This window comes from Rhinolophus ferrumequinum, chromosome 6 (genome assembly GCF_004115265.2).
Source record: "Rhinolophus ferrumequinum isolate MPI-CBG mRhiFer1 chromosome 6, mRhiFer1_v1.p, whole genome shotgun sequence".
Taxonomy (NCBI): Eukaryota; Metazoa; Chordata; class Mammalia; order Chiroptera; family Rhinolophidae; genus Rhinolophus; species Rhinolophus ferrumequinum.
Window position 1 is genome coordinate 7,863,379 of NC_046289.1, and position 19,267 is coordinate 7,882,645.

Here is a 19,267-nt window from a genome sequence, read left to right on the forward strand (position 1 = left end):
CCTAGCGTAGCCAAGGCAGTTATATTAGTGGCTAATGGCTAACCGGTAACAACTGATGGCCAACTAGTCACAGCTGATGGCCATCTGCTACCCAAGCCAGCACCTTTCCACGTGAGGCCGAGAGCCTGGAAACTGCTCTCTGGGACTCTGTCCCCACACTGTGTGTCCTTCAGAGCTCAGTTAAAGCATCAGGAAGTCTTGCCTGACCCCCACACCCTGGGCTCCTTTCATAAAACAGCCTCCTTTCCTTTTAAAATAAGTGGGATGATCAGATTAAAATCTTTCTCCCACCAGCTGTTGAGGGCAGGAGCCAGACTGGGTTTAGCTCTTTGTCATATCCCGAGCACCTGGCATGGAATATATATTCAAAAAGGTTTTGATGGATGAATGAATCACTGAAAACTCCGACACCAATACCTGATAGGTAGGGTTGTGGAGCAAAGGTGTCAGATTCCTTCTCCCCCTTTTGCTGACACAGCAACACTGGTGAAAGGCCTGCATTAAACAAAAGCAATTCCTAGCTGTTGAACAAACACCTCGCTCTGTTGTTGTTAAGTATGAGAAGGGCTGGGAGTTACATGTGAATTTAGGGGAACAAAAACCTTCAAACCATAGAAGCACAGTATTTTACTTAAAATTCACAAACACCCTCTTAGGTATTACTTTTATCCCAGGTTTCAGAGAAAAAAACCTGAGGCCTCAGAAGTCACTGCAAGGGGCGTTCTGGGCAATGGGAATCATTGAAGAGTTTAATCCAGGTGACTAACAGGTGTGTGGTTTTGTAAGCGTGGGGAGTGGATGGACAGGTGGGGTCGGCAATGGGGGACGTGGTAATGGGGTGCAGAGAAGGGAACCAAATCAAGAGATATCTGGGACAGATGTCAACAGGGCCTGTTTGGATTGGAGGAAGGAGGGTGTCGGGTTTGAGCAACTGGCTGGAAGGTGGATTTAAACAAGACAACTCGTCATAGCGTGGAATACATGTGTGACACGTCCCGCTTTCCAGCACTCCATCACACCTCTTCTTCAAACCTCATGACCATCCTGGGAGGAAGGAAGGGGGACTCCTGCTATGGGAAGTGGTGCCAACCTGGGGCATGGGAGACAGAGGGGCGATCCAGGGACCCGGACAGACAGACACAGGGACAGCCTGTCGTGAACGTGGCAGAGTTAACCCCCCAGTGTTTGGGAGACCCATGAACAACTCAGACTGCTTTCTCTGACCACCCATCTGCAGGCCCAGGGCGGATAACCCTGCCTGGCTCCTTTGCAGTGCCAGGCGCTCAGCAACTCACCTGAGGAAGGGAGAAAAAAGTTACTGTCCCCGAGGCCCAGGGCTTCTGCCTTTCCCCACTCTGCTGTCACATATATGATCCTGTCTTTGCCATTGTTGGTTTCCCTTGTAGAGAAGCAAATTAACATGCGATTACCCGTGTCTGCTTTATTCTTTGACAGGAGGCACTATGATTATCTCCATTTTACAGATGAGGACACTGAGGCTCAGAGAGCTGAAGAGGCTTATCCGCGTTAAGTGGGAGCCAGCATTTTCATCCCGGTCTTCCGTCTCCCAATTCCCTCCTCTCCATCCCATCCCCTGGACATCTCTCAGCCTGAAAACATGGAACCATCCAATGTTGGCCTGATAAAGGAGGCGTTGCCGGGAAGAAATGGCCTGAAAGCACACTAAGCATTTCTGATCTGATTGTGCTGTCTGGTGACAAACTACACCCTCTCGACCCCCTGACGTGCCAAGGAAGGATGCAAGACCCACTTGGGTGGGAGGAAATGTGGGACGTGGGGGAAGCAAGCCTCTATCTGGGGACATGTATAAATCTGCCTAACTTGCTTTTTTACATAGAGGATACGTCAGGGAGGATGAGAATATGTCTGTGTGGTTGAGTCCAAGTCATGGAACAACAAACAGGAAGGGAGCCAGGTGGAGGCCACCCTCAAGTAGAGGGGAAGTCCCAGAGAAACAGCACCATCTGCTGGATATGCATGGTGTGACGCTCTCTGTGACAAAAGCAATCGGAAAAGAGCCTCTCAAAGACACATAGAAACCTATTGATGTTTTACTGCTTGGGGTTGAATTTGAGACTATGCAAAGGTTTTTATCCAATTGGCAGTTGAAACAAAATCAAAATAATTGTTTGTTAATTATGCAACAAATATGGCTTGAGCACCTAATAAGAGAGATATGGTTTCTGCCTTTTTTGAAGTTACATTTGGCAAAGGGTATCTGTATCATCTTTCTCTCTCTCTCTCTCTCTCTCTCTCTCTCACACACACACACACACACACACACACACACACACACACTCTACATACATACCTACCTACACACCTCTACACACATGCATATTTACATACATACCATTTTAGGTACTCCTAAATAGATGTGTTTGCTAATATGCATGTGTAACTAAATTAATCATTTGTCTGGGCTTATGTTCCAATTCTTTCACTTTTTCTTAGCTGTGTGTCCCTGGGCAACTCACTCCACTTCTCTGTGCCTCAATGCTCTCACTGGTAAAACTTTAATGTTCAAATATATTGAAGATAGCTGTCCTGTATAGTTAATATATTTGAGGGACTTCTGTCTACACTCACAAAAGCTTTTATATTTAATTACCAAAAAACTTTTTTAAAAGTCCTTTCTTTGGGAAACATGGGACAAGATGTCTCACCTGATATTTGGAAACACAAAGTGATTCCATTTGAGTTGGAAATGTACTAGTGTATGAGTTCGTTTCGTTTCTTTGTTCTCAGCTGAGTTCAGCCCGTGTCTCTTTAAAGCAGTATTTCTATTGACCAACCCTGCTCACCTTAGTAAAAGTAAACACTTGAGTAGACGTCAAGTGTAAACAACTGACTCAATGAATAGAGACATCTAGAAGAGAAGCAGCCTGCCTGACGTCACTCTACAACACAGTGCCCTGCAGTGCCCTTTACAGTGTGTGGGTAACGGATGAGGTGACCTTGGGGCACAGGGGTCAGAGGTCTATCCCGGGGACATTAGTGCCAGAAGGAGGAGACAGGAGATTCACTCCAGGTGGATGAAAAAGGGAGCTTAGACCTGCTTCTCTCTGGAACGTGTAGACCCAGGTGTAGGTTTCTGGGGCGGGGCTGTGGGATGTGAGCTGCGAGAAGGCTCTGCCGTGGGCAAGCCCAGGTGTGTAGGCTGCATCCGTCAGTCAGTTTCTCCACTGGGTTTCCCATGGTCATTCCTGAGTCCTGAGACGTCTTTGCCTAAATGTTCCAATTTTGACCCAGCCATACTAGAGGGCGAAGGGCCATGGCCGGCCCCTGGGTCGTGAGGTTGGCCTGGTACTGGTGGGTTTGCAAAAAAGTTAACAAAACACAGTCACTCTTAGAGGAAAATGTTGGGGCTCCAAGCCCAGCTACCTGGAGATCCTCCCTGTGTCGGGGTCCCCAAGACCATCTCAGAGGGAAAAGCTGGTACATGGTTTATCAGTGAAGGATACAGATTTTTTTAAGGTAAAAGATGCACGGGACGGATCCCTGAGACCAGCAGGAGCTCCCACGGGCGCCCCAAAGGAGCCCCAAGGGGGCATTTAATTCTCCCAGCAACATGTGACATGTGCCAAGTGTCACAGCAAGGGCACCTTGTGTCCATGGTTTTTACTGGGGGCCAGGCTTATTATTTAGCTACTCAGTCTCCAGCCCCAGAAGTCAAAGTGACACAGCGTGACCCAGGGTCTCAGGCACAGAAACGTTCCTGTCAGGCGGACGGACGTTCCAGGGGCACAGGGGTTCTCTCCCGGGAGCCAGTGAAAGGCCAGACCTTCCTGTGAAATGTGTCATGTTTTGAGCACTCAAGCCTTCACGGCCCCCTCCCATGTGCCCAGTTCAGAGGTCCCCCTTCTTACTTCATGAGGGAAGATGGCTGATTACTGCACACACGCCCACAGTGTGCTGGTTTGCGGGGGGCAGGAGAGACTGGTTTGTGTGGTCGACACCAAACGGGGTCCCAGCCCCAAGGTCAGCCTGCAGAGAGCCCTGCAGATGCACAGGCTGAAGCTGGAGCCCTCTGCACATGGGTCCAAGGGACAGTCCTGTGCCATCCATGCCCCTCCTGGAGCTCCCAGGAAGCTGTCATTAGTAGAGAGGCTTGTTCTTGACTCAGACGCACCAGAAGAATTCACACCAGAGACAAAAAGCAAAGAGGAAGCCTGCAGTTTAACCCAGAGTGCTCCAAGCTGGCAATACCCCGTGTAGTTCCTTTCAGCCGGTGACATGCATCCAAATGGAGCCAACTCCTCTCCGTAGAGACAGCAGAAGGAATCCCAAGGTCGGATCTAAAACAAAGGGGCAGAGCGGGCAGGAGACACCCCAGGGACTCATGGGCTGCTCAGGACTGGTGACAGACACACCGGTGATCTGGAAATTCTGTCCACATTTCGTCACCTAACCTGTCACGCGGGGGATACTTCTAGTTTTCTGGCAAAATGTATCCCTGTGGAATTGTTCATTTCGGTACAGTAGAACCCTTGCTACTGATACATGAGATTAACTCAAGGTTAAACTCAAGGTTAACTCAAGGTTAAAAATGTTCTTTCAAGCACAGTAAGAGCCTCGTCTACCAGTTCAGTACAGACTTCCCAGTGGACAAAATAGAAGAAGTATTTTTAAAAAACAAAGCTCAGTGGCAGTAGGTCGAATTGTAATCTTAGGGAACAGGGACTTCTGTCTGAGGCCGTCTGGCCCCCAAGCACAGCTGGGTAGTGGTACACTCCAGAGGTCATCACAAGTATTAAATCTTGTCATTTACCCTCAAAGAGGAGCAGCCACGCTCGGGGGGCAACAAAGCACTAACGGCGGTCTGTGGACTCACCTCCACTCCTGTAACGTATGACAAGAGTCCAGATGACATCCGACGGAACTGTGGACGTTACTTACCCTGAGAGTTCATCGGGGGCCAGGCTGCTGATGGGGACTCTCACATTTAAGCCTTGGAACAAGCCTGACATAGGTGACATTGGCTACTTTCTTGTTGTCGAGGAGGGAAAGGTCATGCACTTGTCCCAGTCCCGGGGAGACTTGGGATGGGACTCCAGGAAGCCTAACCCAAGTCCGAGCTCTTGGCTACTGCCGTGGACTGCTGGCCTGGTCAACTGTTATAATCTGGCACTTCTTGGGACTAAATCGAAAAGGAATGAAGAAGGGGAATTCTTGACTCACTTTTTACCTGTTGTTTTGAGCACTACACATAAAGCCATCGGGCGTCCGAGTGAAGCCAAGAAAAAGGCAATTGCAACCGGGTGTGACGGACAAAGAAAGGGGCTGTGGGAGGTCAGGGACATAAAATGGACAGTGGGGTGCTTGTGGAAGGTTATTCTGGCTGAGGCTGGAAAAAGACCTCTGAAGCCAGGCGCCCATTCTGCAGTATCGGGGGCCTTGGACTGGGGCCAGGTCTGCTCCCAGATGGGCTGCACTGGCCCACAACTGCGACCACAAAAGCCCACAGGGCTTTAAGAGCTGCAGTGTCGCTACTCGGAGGAAATGGCGGGGAAGCAACTTCCCACAAGTCCCCCTCGGCCACCGTGTGTCCTTGTGTCTGGGCTCGAAACCAGCAGAGCGTTCTTAGGTATAACATATTTTTTGAGATTTACTAAACAACTCCTAAGAAGAATGCGAAATCTTTTTTTTTCTTTTTTTTTAAATCTATCAAATCAGCTACGTTTTGTGACCATCTACCAACATCCGTTTTTTCCTGTCAGTAACTCCCAGGAACACTGAGAACATTGCTCACCTCTGGTTTCAATGTACTGCAACAAAACCTTGCCAACACAAAAGCCATTCCTCGGAACCATCAGCACAACGTCTCCTGTCACAAATAACAAGGCACATGCTCTTTCAAGATAAACCATTTATCTCTAAATATCTCAAGAAGCTATTTAATTCATTTACAAGAGTTCCCTCTCACGCTACCTGTATGGTTTTAATAGTTACAGGAAAGCTTGATGTCCCAGATTTAACTCAAGTAAATGTGATAGGGCTTAGAACGACTAACCCAAGAGACTACTTACAAGTTCTCTTTTGTCCTAAAACATCTCCCAAAGTCACAGCTTATACGTCGTGACATTGATGTAACTACCACTTATGAAACAAAAACCACTTGACATCATACAAATGTTTAATCACCCGAAATAACTTCATCTCTTTCTACAGGGTCCAATAACACAGCACTTTGGAATTGTGACAAAGATCCAATAAATCGCAATGGGAAGTGGACCTTGCATTTTTAAAGAGCTGACGTGTGACACTGCTGTTTGTACAAGGACCTTTGGTGTCACTGCTCTGGTTATCACCGTGAATTCTAATTATGCAGATCATTAAAATTATTCAGACTGACATGAGATAACATCTTCAATTTTCCACTTGGTGAAGACTCGTTAAGCATATGGGAAAAAAGTATTAACTAACTTCTGGAAAGAACATTTCTACTTCCTGTAGAGCTCAGCGACTCCTTGAACTTTGAAGCTCGCTGCTGACTGAATAGAATTCACCAGCATCTGAGTCAAAATGATTCACCTGGCAGCACTGCCCTGGTCCTAATATTCTAGGGAGGTTTCTTACACGGATGTCTGCCAGCTGGTAAGTTTGTCATCATTTCACTTTCTGGATGAGCCCTAAGGGTATACAGGCAGATCTGAGGAAAAGCCAGAAGAAGCAACGTTATGGAAAAGTACCATACCACACACCGGATGTGAAGACCACGAGGGACAATTCTGCAAACTCGTGTGTGTGCCCCACGGCCTGGCATTCATGAAGGGACATGAAGGGACAGTAGTAGCTGATTTGCTAATGGTTTCTTTGCAAAGGACAAGGTTGCAACCTTGGCTCGGCCACCGTGTGGCACCCAGCACAGGCACGATTGCCAGGACACGGCCTTCCTTCTAGGGCCCTCACTTGTCAAACAATGTGGTTGGAGTAGCTGAGTTCCAACCTCCTCTGAGTCTGTGAGCTGTTGGCTCATAGCAGACAAAGGTATTGATAGAATGCAGTGTGCAATGAATGTAAGGAAAACCCTTTTGTGACAGTACCCTGCTTTTCTGGTCCCTGAAGCCCTGAGCACCGTGATTAGCCAGGGGCCGTCCTCTAACCTGACAGGAGGCCTAGGGAAGTGGGGGTGGGGCTACCACTTTCCATTCCTTTCTTTTGGGAATCCCGAAACCGCTGCAGGAGGTCGGGCGGCAGGAACAGCAACTAGGAGAGGATCCGGCAGGTCAGTCCTTACCTAAGCCCGTTGTCAGTTTTTCCAGAAGCACTCAAGTAGACTAAACAACCAACACAGAGCAGGCCTCTAGGACAGCGCTGGAGACACGAGCCAGCCTTGCCTTCTCGTTTGGGCCTTTTCATTAAAAAAAGGCATCCCCCTTCCCACCTCTGCCACCGTAGATGGAATTCTCGATGCCCGTTTGAGCCCCTGGAGATGAATGAGGCATCTGGGAGTCCGAGGGCATGCCGGGACGGGCTGGGCTTTCTGCCCAGGACCCACGGGAAGGCACCTCCGCGCCAGTCCCCGCGGGAGAGGCACTGGGAGCCTTGTGAACAGCCAGGGCAGAACCTCTGCTGTACTCCATTTCCTTTCCTGTACAGGCAGACCCTGTTCTTTGGAGACCACTGCTGTCATCTGCATATTGAATGGCCGTTCGGCTTACCGAGCACAGATTTTCAGAGGCAGGCAGGCGGGGCTGCCTCCTCAGCCTCACCCACCCCACTTCCGGCCAGGCCGCCCAAGCCTCCAACTGGACCTTCAACACCACTCAGCGTAACACTTCCCCTCGAGAAATTAAAGCACAGCGTGAGAGCAATTTTTGTGGCACATGTAACAGAGGAGTATGAGAATCACTCTTAATTCCGAAAAACAAAATGTCACAGGAACAAAAAGTCCTACTAGACTGCGCTAGACTGAATGTCTGTGTTCCCCCAGGGTCTTATGTTGACACCCAAAGTGATGGAGTTAGGAGGTGGGGCTTTGGGAAGTGACTAGGCCATGAAGGGGGAGCCTCCATGACTGGGATTAGCGCCCTAATGAAAGGGACCTCAGAGAGCTTCCCAGTGAGGACACAGGGAGAGGACGCCGTCCGGGAACCAGGAGCGGGTCCTCACCAGACACCGAATCTGCTAAAGCCTTGAACTTGGGCTTCCCGCCTCCGGAGCTGTGACACATACATTTCTGTTGTTTACAACCCCCCAGTCTATGGTATGTGGTTACAGCCCCAGGAACAGATGGAGACACAGACGTGCTGCTATTCAGAATCGACAGCTCACACACACACAGTATCCCTGGCTGTTTATTTTAAAAACAACATCCCAATTATCACGTTTTCTTCTTTATCCATCATTTTTCTTAACAGCACAAGTTACAAAAACTTGGGCGGTGGGGGAGATATATTATCTTTGCAGACTGACATATTGGCAGAGGACTCATGAATAACGATGATGGTTCAAAAGCTCCTGTGTTTACTCCTGAATCAGGCAAAGAGCAAATCACAATGTGAAAACAAATTTTGTTTACATCAATAACATTGAATTATTACAGTGCAGTGGTTATTGTTAAGTTCACAACAGAGTATCCTTAGCCCAAACACCACACACGAAAATCACCCAACTGCGTACAAACTGGAGAATCAGTGTAAGCAGCTGTCTGAACAGCGAAAACCCAAATCGGTAAGGCTTCTCTGGCAGGGAGTCTCGGCCCAGTGGCTCCCTCTCCCGCCGGCTGCTGCGGCCTCGGCTCAGGGAGGACCCGGCCGCCCTCACTTGGAGTCCTGGTCTTTCGTTTCGTCCACAAGGGCGGAACGGATCCCCAGCTTTTTCAGCTCTTCCACGAGGTCCCCGTTTTGGTGCATCTGCAGAAGGATGTCACAGCCCCCCACGAACTCGCCGTTGAGGTACACCTGCGGGATGGTGGGCCAGTTGGAATAGTCTTTAATGCCTAGAGGGAAAGACACGTGAGTGTTGTTTAAATGGTTGGAGCTTCACCCACTCCCAGCTGAACACCCGTGTTCCTTCCGTGCTTCCCCCAGGCCTGAGGAGCAGAAATAAGCCTGAGAGCCAAGTTAGACCCTGACTCCTCCAGTCGCACACTGTGAGACCTCAGGCGAGTTAGCGCTTACCCCTCATGCTCACAAGGGTTTTCTGAGAGTCAGGTTAGGCTGCTCTCCTAAAACACTTCACACACAATCAATCAGCACTGGATTAACCGCAGAGAACTTGACTGGTTGATGTAATTCACGCAAGATGTACAAAGCCACATTCCCTCACATCTACCAGTCATGTTTTCAGTGCAACAAAACCTGAAAGAAACGCCACAGCTTCATTTCCCAGTGGATACTTAACATGGATCCATCACGGTGGCTCACTGACCATGAGTGTCCCCCCAATGCCTGTCTGGGTACAGAATGCCTGCCACCAGTTACTTATGCTCGAGATGGTGGGTCATTGGTTTTATCCTGAATGATTCTTTTGCCCAGAGAAAAGTCCCTTCCCTATGGCTACAGGCTGCAGCCTTCGAGCCATGCAGCCCCTGCTGGGCACTCCACGCGGCAGGGAATCGGGCCCAGCGCGGAGCTCCCAGTGACTGTTAAATGAAGGAGTGTCGTGGGCCAGGCGGAGAGCCGCAGTGGGTAGTGGCACCCACGACCTGCTCTCAAGAGCTCACGGCAAACCAGAAACCACTGAGCATACACGGGATTGGTCCTCCGTGCAGATGGCTTTGAGGACACCAGAGGAGGTGACAGGGCAGCCGTGTGATTATTCTGTCCCGTCTGAGCCATGAGGACGGTGGTTGCAATAGAACAGTAAGAAAGAAACTGCGGTCTCAATCTTAAGATAGAAAAGATCACTCTTTCCTAATGTTCCTCCTCACCATTCTACTCGGATGTTGAGATGAAATATACTTTTTAAAACATATCCAGCCAAAAAAATGTCTGTTGGTTATATTAAAAGAGAGGATGGTCAAAAGCATGACTTATAATAATCACTATATATTACGTGGTATTTTTATACCTATATATTTTTAAGTGGCCAAAATGAGCACAGAATAAACAGAGAAGCCAACAGATTCTTCAAACAAAATACAATATTACACAAATAACAAAAAAAAACTGGGCCACCCCCCCCCAAAAAAAATGGGCAAGGGGTAGTTTTATGTAAACAAATGAAAAATACAAGAACTGGTTCTTGATACCCTATTATTTATTATCATACATTTATTTTCCAAATAAAATTAGCAATTTGAGTTATATCATAAATAATAGTCCCAAGATACAATGCTTTTGTCTCTTTTAAAAGTTGCTGCCTTCTAAAAAAATAGCAACTTTTCTCTAAATGACAGCACTGGAGAAGCACCCACCCTCAGGCTTTATCTTTCTTCTCCAGACTTCACATATGTAGAAATGGTTACAATGTTATAAGCCCCAAAAAACACACTTTTAAAAAAACCACCACTTTTTTATTAAGGTGTAATTGACATATGCTGTTATATTAGTTTTAGGTACATAATTATTCGATATTTGTATATATTGCAAACTGGTCACCACAGTCAATCTAACATCCATCAACCACACAGAGTTAGGAAATTTTTTTCTTGTGATGAGACCTTTTAAGATCTACTCTTTTAGCAACTTTCAAATATGCAGTATTGTTAACTACAGTCACCATGCTGTACACTGCATCCCCAGAAAAGCACACTTCTAAGTCACTGTGGGGAGAGGGGGGTCTTAAGAAAATCAGCTAGATGTATGTATGGTGGTTACGAATGAAGGGCAAATTCCATTAACGATCAGAATGTCTTTACAGCACTGAATATCTAGGTACACTAGACTACCCTGAAGAATCCAAGGTTCTCGTCCCTTTGATGTTTGATGCTACACAGTTAATCACAGCATGTAAGTTGTGTTATTGTTTTGTGTCATCTCTATCCTCAAATATGGTCTATCAGAACTTATTTTACAGCGATGCCAGTCACAAATCTTATTTTACTTTTATGATGGCTGAGGGTGGGTGTGGGAACTAAAATGTTTAAAGTAAATGTGGACTTCTTTTAATTCTTCTAAACTTTCTTAAATATCTTTGACATTTATGTACATAATATTATATGGTTTTTTTTGAATTAATAATATACTGTGTTCAGCTTTTCATGACAATAAATACCTACTGAGCTTTTAGCGAGTGCCTACAATTTTTGAAACACACCAAAAATGAAAATAAATTTGCCATCTGAGGGCCACCCAAAACCACACGTTTAATCTTAAAGAGTACACTTTTTGAAAGTAAAATCTTTGCTGAGTAAAAGAATGATTTGCTTTCATCCATCATTTTTGAAGCACCACATTCAATCAAAGCGCTAGGCTTGTCTCATTCTTTCAACTTTATGACGTTAGAGACCATGTTCGTCCTGACTAGCAGGGGAGTCGGATGGAACACCAGAATCAATCCTCAGCCCCAAAACCACCACGAGTGGGCTTTCCAGCACCCAGGGTACCCAACACACAGTCACGTCTGAGGGAGGCTAACCCCTTCCAAAGCCCTCAGCCGGTGGCGGTCTTGCCTAATAACTTCCATTTCAGCAACTCAGAAGAATCCTACTTCAGAGCATATAATGGCATTACGACAATAGCCCAGGTTTACGAAGATTCTTACCTGTTTCTTTAATTTTTAGATTAACAAGTATTGTAGGCAGCTGACGTCAAGGCAAAGCTTTGGCATCTTTCTTAAAAAGTATGCTATTTTTCATTTGTAAAGAGTCAGATTATCGGGTTAAATATTTCAGGAAACAACTAACTGATTCCTATAGAGTGAAGCGAGAAACTTCCAATAATTAAAAAACCCCACTGTTTGTAAGCTGAAAATTTAAAAGAACTTCATCGATTCACAATTAATTGTTTAAATATGGCTTATTTCTCTCACATGTTAATTTTCAAAAACTGCCACATACAGTGATAGTTCTTACAAATATCACTTGGAATTACCCAGAATCAGAGAGAAACTCTTGAAAATTAGAAAATTATACCCAAGAATGAATTTTTATGATAATCGTATTTTATAAGATGGTAGTGATTCGATTTGGGAGAGAAAATGGTGACGGCCAAGTTATGTAACAGGTAACACCACGAATTGGGGGCTCGGAGGCTGCCTTACGAAACCAGTCCCACACATACCTACTGCCACACCGAAAACTGTAATATTCCAACTACCAAGCCAGAGTGCAGACAATGTGCTGCAAAATTCCTTTTCCAGAACTTTCCAGAAGTACTTTTCAGAATCCATCACATTTCAGAACATTAGATGTCACTCCTGGTTTGGACGACACATTGTAAGAGTGTCCTGATTACAGTCTGACTAGGCTCTGTGACCCTGGGCAAGTCACACCACCTCCTTCTGGAGTCACATGTGTCTTCTTCTTCTTCCCTGACCTACAGCATGACCCTAGTACTACAGGAAATCATCTGAGCCGAAAGCACAGAAAACAGTAGGCCCTCAATAGAAGGAAAGCAAGGCATGGAGGCCGAGTGAACAAGGCACTGGCTTGGCTTCCTAGCTTGTACACGTAGCCTCTGCTCAATCTGCTGATCTCTTGCCTCGGTTTCCCCATCTGTAAAATGGGAATAACCCCAGGCCTCCCAGATTTATGATGAAGAGAAAATGAGATAAAACAGGTGAAATGAATTCAGCTCCCACAGTGGCAGGTACAATGTGAGGCTGCAATCTCGCCCGTCGATGTGCTCTACCCCACCCTTTGCAGTGATGCTTTTCTGAGAACTATTATCTGCGATGGGCAAGAATGCAGGAAAAATACTAATTAAGTATGCCATGCAGTATAAAAATGCCACCTTACTGAGCTAAAGGTTACTGAGTTTCACACTCTTTTAAGTGTTTTGCATAATCTCATTTAACCTTTACAAAAACCCTACTAGGTAAGCATAGCTATCCCTGTTTTACAGATAAGGAAATTAAAGCTCAGAGAGGCTAAATACAGTAACCAGTCACAGTGCTTGCACGTGCTGGAGCCAGGACTCACATCCAGGTTTTAGGAGTCCGAGGACCAGGCTCCTGACCCCCAGAGGTAGCCCCTGGCTTGTGGGGGCCTGTCACTCCTGCCCGTGAGCTACCTGCACACAGGTATCTGCAACACAGGGGACGGTTCCCCAGCTCTAACATTTAGACACAGGAATGGCATTGTGCCATAATTACCTTTTTTATAACTTACTTTTTGACTGAACGTTGCATTTTTTTGAAATTTACTTATAAATACGTCTAGTTCTAGTTCATCTTAACCACAATTTAGTTTTTCATCATATCACTAAATTAATTTGCTTATCCAGTCTGCTACTAACAGACCAAGATCCCTTCTTGCCAATTTTTCATTACAAGCAATGCTGCCGTGAATATCCTTAAATATGTCTCCTAACTCACATGCAGGGAGGGGTCTGTCTCTCTAGACCAAGGGATGGCTAGCGAGGGCCTTCAGGTCCACTTTCTGTTTTTGTGAATAAAGTTTTATTGGAACTTAGCCACACTCATTCATTTTGTATTATCCCTGACTGCTTTCACGCCAGTTGAATAGTTCCAATAGAGACTGCATGGTCCATAAACACTACTTACTTTCTGGCCCTTTACAAGGGAAGTTTGTCAATCCCCGCTCTAGACTATATACCCAGGAGTGAAGCAGCTGAGTCTTCGACTTGACTAGGTCCTGGCAGTTACTCCGCCAAAGCGCTGGCACCACTTTGTACTCTCATGTGCAGCATACCACACAAACACATACAGCCAACTCGGTATCTGACTTTCAGAGCTTGCCAGTGTCAGGTTTTTTATTATCACCTTAAATTCCCTGACACTGGAAAGGCTGAACATATTTTCAAATGCTTGATAAACACTCAAAAATGGGATAGTGATTATTCAATCAACAGACACTGCTCCAGATGCAAGAAATACAAGGGTGATCTGAATAGGCAGAAATTTAAGAGTTTTAAGAGCATGAAAGAGAGTTTACAATACGTAAAAGAAGCATTTATTATTCGTTAAAACACTGAAAGCTTGCTCTGCCTCGGCAATACACACAGTGCCCAGACAGTGGCACCAGACACGTTCCCTGCTCTCAGGAGGGCAAAATACTATGTATAGACTTGCATGATTTCCACTGTTAACAACAGCAACAACATATGTTAGAAACTATACCCAAGTGTTAATAATGGTTTATAGGGAATTACAGGTGATTATCAGTTTCTTCATATTTTCAGTGTTTCCAAGTTTCTTCCATAAGCACATTATTTTTACAACTGAAAACAAAGGCCAGTCTTTGTTAAGACCAGGATTAGGCTACGGGGACACCCGTCTGCGGGGACCTGACTCTTCTGTGGCTGGCTTCTGTGCACTCCACATCACTCACACAACACGGCCTCAGTCACCTGTGTCCCTGGGCTCACAGGTTGAGGCCTCTCTTCATCACACTCCCTGGGCCCAGCGCCCAGAACAAGGACACGGTGTTTGAGGATCTTCCTTGAGCTTGGGCCCTCTGTAGAGCTCAGCCTTCTCTGGCACGAGAAAGCAGGAAAAGCCCATTTCGCAGGCTCCCCTCTCCTTACTAGAGCGACCTTGGGTCTGGGAAAGGGGCACAGACGTATCTTCTGGCTGATGAGAGTGAGCATCACACAGCCTGTCAGTCTCTCCTGGTAAACTGAGGGGTGTAGACAGCAAAGATATGACAAATCTTAATGGTTTAAAGTCTTGCCCTGCTAAACGAACCCCCACTGTGGGAACATGCAGACACCACCCTGCCCGCCCACCTGGAGGTTATGTTCAACACGTACATATTTATGCAACACATTTATTAACACAAATAACAATCTGATAAAACTCAATGGTCAAGAAATGTAAGGATTAAATTCTTGTTGTTGTTGTTGTTTAAACACTTAAGAACATAAGATCAGAAGCCAGACATACATACAAGATAGAAGCCAGACACATAGTGCTTTCAGTAAACATTCTTACTTCTGCTCCTCCTTTATTAGCCCTATTCCAGGATATCCTATTGCGGGTTATATTAAACAGGAGAACATAAATTTACAAACCAAAGACCCTTAAAACTTCATACTAAGCAAGTTATCAATGACACAACTTTTTACCAATGGCCACACTGGCAATTTGCAGGGGACCTGTGGCAAGTTCCCAGATGAAAGATAAGATTTCCTACCTTATCTTTTAGTCAGAGAAGCTGTTGTTGGATGAAAACTGTCGTGAAAAACCCAGAGCCTTAGCAACTGAAAAACCCAGTGTCTAGCCACTGGTGGCCTTCTAGAAGCAGGAAGACAAAAGGAACACGAGCATAATACATGGTAATATTACATATAGTTGGCAACGTTAGCCTGCCTGCTCTACCCTGCCTTGTTTCTACCCACCAAAACCAAGAGTTTTGTAAGGATTAGACAATGTAGGGGAAAATACTTTGAAAACCATTAAGTGCTAAAAATAAAATAGCGACCAGTTAGTAGTGCCTTTTGTGTGCCAGAGGAGATGACAGGAACGTCCTGAAAGTTTTACTTTCTTTTTTTCCCCCTCACAAAAACTTTGCCAAGTTTGGTTTTCTTATCTTCCCATTACCGAAAAGTTAAATGCAGTTATGTGACAATCTTAACATGGCACAGCTGACTGGCTGCAGAAGGATGCCAACCCAAAGCCTTTCCGCGACACCAGCCTGTCTCATCCATGTAGGAATCACTAGGACTGATCATTTCAAATGCAGAATAACAGTCCTAAATGTAGAATAAGAAAACGTAGAATTCTACATGGAGGGTAGCACAGAACACAGTGCTGTAAAACTCCTTTTAGAACACTGTCACTAAACAACAGCCCTAGGCTCGGGAAGATGCCAGGACCCAGCCATTACACATCTCTAACTGGAACGCAGGGTACCTAAGCCACCCTCCAGGAGGCACAGGCACAGGCACAGCCTCCCCATTTCTCCACCAACCCGGACCCACCCTAGCCAAGGAGCAGACCCAAGACGTGCCCAGAAGGTTCCCAGCCCTGCCCTCAGCAGAAATGACGCTGATTAGCAGACAGCCTCCCTCCACTCCCTTGGGCCGGTGAAAAGCCTCAGGTGGCGAGTGGCCCCTGGTCCGCTGAGCTCCGAGCCTGAGTTATGAGTTAGCCAAGGCCCGGGAATCGTTCCTTGTCCCTCTCCCCACCAGCCTCTCGGAACCCTGGCCACCACAAACTCTCCCCTGCCCTGGATTTCACGCCTTTTTCTCCCACACCACCAGATCCCAACTCAGACTAGTCCAAATGCTGTGTCAACCTCCTCCTTGTAGCGACAACACAGGACGGTCCCTGACACCGTGGGCCTTGAAGCACGAGTGCGGCCTCTGACCTCACCAGCCTCAGACAACGGCGACCTCAGCCGGACCGTTCACAGCACCAGCTCCTGAGCCAGGACACAGGCCAACCCCCTCAGAGTGTTCCCCAAAGGGCCTGCCTCCTAGTGGTTCTTACTGTATCCCTCTTGTCCCACTTCCCCAGCCCTGCAGAGTGGACAGTGACTGCTGACCACTCTCCTCGGATTCAGCCAGAGAGAACTCGCCCGGAACGCCGATCTCAGCTCAGTGGGAAGACCGGAGAGCCGCTAGGACTTACCCCACTGCCTAACTTGGCACCAGTACCAGCGCCCCAGATCCTCAGACCCAGTTCAAGTCAATCACGCCCCACCCCAGCCCCTCAAGTAGGCACCCCGTGCCCTAGCTCGAACCCCAAGACAGACCCCCGGCGCCCCAGACGGGCCTCGGCCGGTCGCCCCCGGCCCCGCCCCCGGCAGGCCCTGACCTTGCCGTAGCTGGGGGTCGTCCAACACGTTGTAGGCCGCGTAGTCGCTGACGCCGTGCAGCCGCAGGATCTGCACCACCGCGTTGCTGAAGCCGCACTGGGGCTGTTCCGGTGTGCCCTTAAGGAAGACCACCACCTTGTCCTTCTTCACCAGCGCGTCCAGCTGCTCCGCCGAGCCGCTGCCGCCGCCCGAGCCCACCGCTCGCACGCCCGGGCCCCGCAGGCCACCGCCGCTCGCGCCGCGCCCCCAGCGGAGCAGAACTGCCGCCGCCCGGCCCAGGGACCCGCTCATCCCGCACGCTCGCCGGAACCCTCGACAGCGGGGGACTTCAGCTTACCACCGGGCGCCTTTCCCCCGCCCCTCAGCGAGCCGGCCTGCCCCCCGGGAGTCCTCATTGGGTCAGCTCCGAATTGCTCTTCGTGATTGGAGGACGCTGGCCCGCAATTACTCGAGTCTACCAATCATGTTACTTGTCCCATCCCGACTGGTTGAAGGTGGTGCTTACGCTTGAGCCGCATCCTACAGCATTACCATTGGCCGTCGGCAACCGCTTTGTCAGTTGATTGGAGAGAGTGGATGTCCATCAGGGTCACGCTCCTAGGCAAGGAGAGGAGAAAGGAGGGAAAGACGACTTCCCTCCGTAGGTTAGACGGGCCTGCTGGGATAGCCTGGGAAGACTTGGAAAGGCGCTGGGCGGGGTTTCGGCGTTCCGCGGAACGCCGGGAAGAAGTCACTTCCAGGTGACGGTTCCGGTTCCGGTGTGGCTGTAGTTGAGTTGCCATGGACACGCCGTTTTGGGGCGCGGGGTTCCTGCGTTAGGGGCGGCAGCCGTTCTGCAGCAGGCGTGGGCCGTCTTTCCCAGCGTAGGTGAGCGACTTCGGTGCCTCCGTAAGGCCACGGCCAAATGAAACCGTTCGTGGCGGGAGCGGAGACCGGGCGGAACACTGGCTTACAGGCCTGCTTGCGGCTGCCGCGTCCGGACCGGGCCCACGTGGCCCGGCCCTCCTCTGGCCCCGCCCCCCACGGAAGCAGGGGCCAGGCTTCGGCCCCGTGGCTCCGCTTGTGGTGCGTGATTGTTTCTCTCTAGAACAACTTTCATTTTAAAAGTGTGTAAAACGCTCTCATGTGTGTGAGCCCATCTGGGTTTGGGGTTTCGCTGACTTTCCAGCCCACTATGGGCCTGGCCCCAGGAAAGATTTGTTGAACGGGAAATTAAGACGGGAATTGGTTCGTTTGAGAACCGTTTTCTAGCAGCTGCTGCGTGCTCCACAAGGTGCCGGAACGGGATCTCCAGAGTGACCTTGTGCCCAAAGCTTGTAGTCAGCGGTGAGAAACGAGAAACGGATACAAAGTAATGGGGGAGGAGGTACAAAGGATAGGGGAAGCCTCCCTCAGCCCATTGTTTTCTCTCTTTTCTGTTGTAGTTTTTACACCTTCACATATAGTATTTACTAGCTTGTTTATTGATTTCGTTCCCAGTCACTCGACTTAATTCACTGCTCTATCCTCAGTACCTAGAACAGTGCTTGGAATGGGGCAAATGCTCGTGTTCGTGGAACGAATGATTTCGAAAGAGCAGGCCTCAGTGAAATCGCTACATGATCTGTAGTCTTGGAGCGGCCCTGGGTTGGTGGTACCCTAGAGCACACCAGACTTGCAGAAAAAGCGTACTCCAGAGGAAGCTGAGGCATGACTGCTCAAGAGCCAGCCGTTCCATGTGCAATTTTCCTCTGACAGTTCCTGGGTACTGTTGCCACGGTGATAATGACTGTCCCATGTCATTATCTATCGACCAACAGTAAGAGAAGCTTTGCAGTCGAGATATTGTTTGACAGATGGAGTGGTTTCTGTTGAACACTAAGTACTGCTACAAATTACTTTTTTAAAACCCTTACGTATTTTTAAAGTTGTTGCTGGAGCTGAACTGTTTATGCTTTAGAGATGCCCAAATTTGAAATCAGAAAATTAGTACATGTGCTGTCAGCATGTGAATCTTCCAAATAATCCTCCAGCATGAAACTTGCGCTGAGTAAACGGAAAATAAACCAAAGACATTATTCAGAAGTACATACTAACATTTGGGGGTTTTCTAATGGACACAGAATTGATCAGCTTTCTTAAAGGATCTTTTTCCCCCCAATTCATTGATTCCAGGTAAATCAGAGGAACAGGCATCAGGAACAGAAATACACAGGAAACGCTGTACATACGCTGAAGCAGAACTGCAGTTTCCGAAGGCCAGCATCTGGTCCACATAGTACTAGAGAATATATTATTTCCAAAATCACCTAACTTTTACTCATGCACTTATTATAGTAAGTTGTTTTTGTTCTTTTTTTAAAAAATAAATCTCAGCGATTTGTTCCTGAAAACCTAACTTGTTTATTGCCTACTCTAAACTAATTTGGCTTTTGT

The 19,267-nt window shown here is 47.7% G+C and overlaps 1 protein-coding gene, 1 long non-coding RNA gene and 1 other non-coding gene across 3 annotated transcripts; 2 read left to right on the forward strand and 1 right to left on the reverse strand.

Moving 5' to 3' along the window:
• Window positions 1-8,303: 8,303 nt before the first annotated feature.
• Window positions 8,304-17,193, reverse strand: GLRX5 (glutaredoxin 5). Its single transcript, XM_033109268.1, has 2 exons — window positions 16,852-17,193; window positions 8,304-8,965 (listed from the first exon to the last, which is right to left on the reverse strand). Exons 1-2 carry the CDS (start codon window positions 17,141-17,143, stop codon window positions 8,787-8,789), a joined length of 471 nt encoding a protein of 156 aa, XP_032965159.1. The 5' UTR covers window positions 17,144-17,193; the 3' UTR covers window positions 8,304-8,786.
• Window positions 17,194-17,925: 732 nt separating this feature from the next.
• On the forward strand, window positions 17,926-19,224 carry LOC117023973 (uncharacterized). The gene is made up of 2 exons (XR_004423295.1): window positions 17,926-18,218; window positions 19,007-19,224. It is a non-coding gene; the product is annotated as an uncharacterized LOC117023973 (long non-coding RNA).
• Window positions 18,453-18,727, forward strand: LOC117024318 (small Cajal body-specific RNA 13). The gene has a single exon (XR_004423397.1). It is a non-coding gene; the product is annotated as a small Cajal body-specific RNA 13 (non-coding RNA).
• Window positions 19,225-19,267: the final 43 nt, after the last annotated feature.

What these genes read in the sequence shown, in the direction of transcription:
- GLRX5 (XM_033109268.1), bottom strand. Translation starts at nt 17,143, where the DNA reads ATGAGCGGGTCCCTGGGCCGGGCGGCGGCAGTTCTGCTCCGCTGGGGG. An exon ending in CGACCCCCAGCTACGGCAAG is followed by an intron (nt 8,966 to 16,851) that starts GTCAGGGCCTGC and finishes CTTTCCCTCTAG; the next exon opens with GCATTAAAGACTATTCCAAC.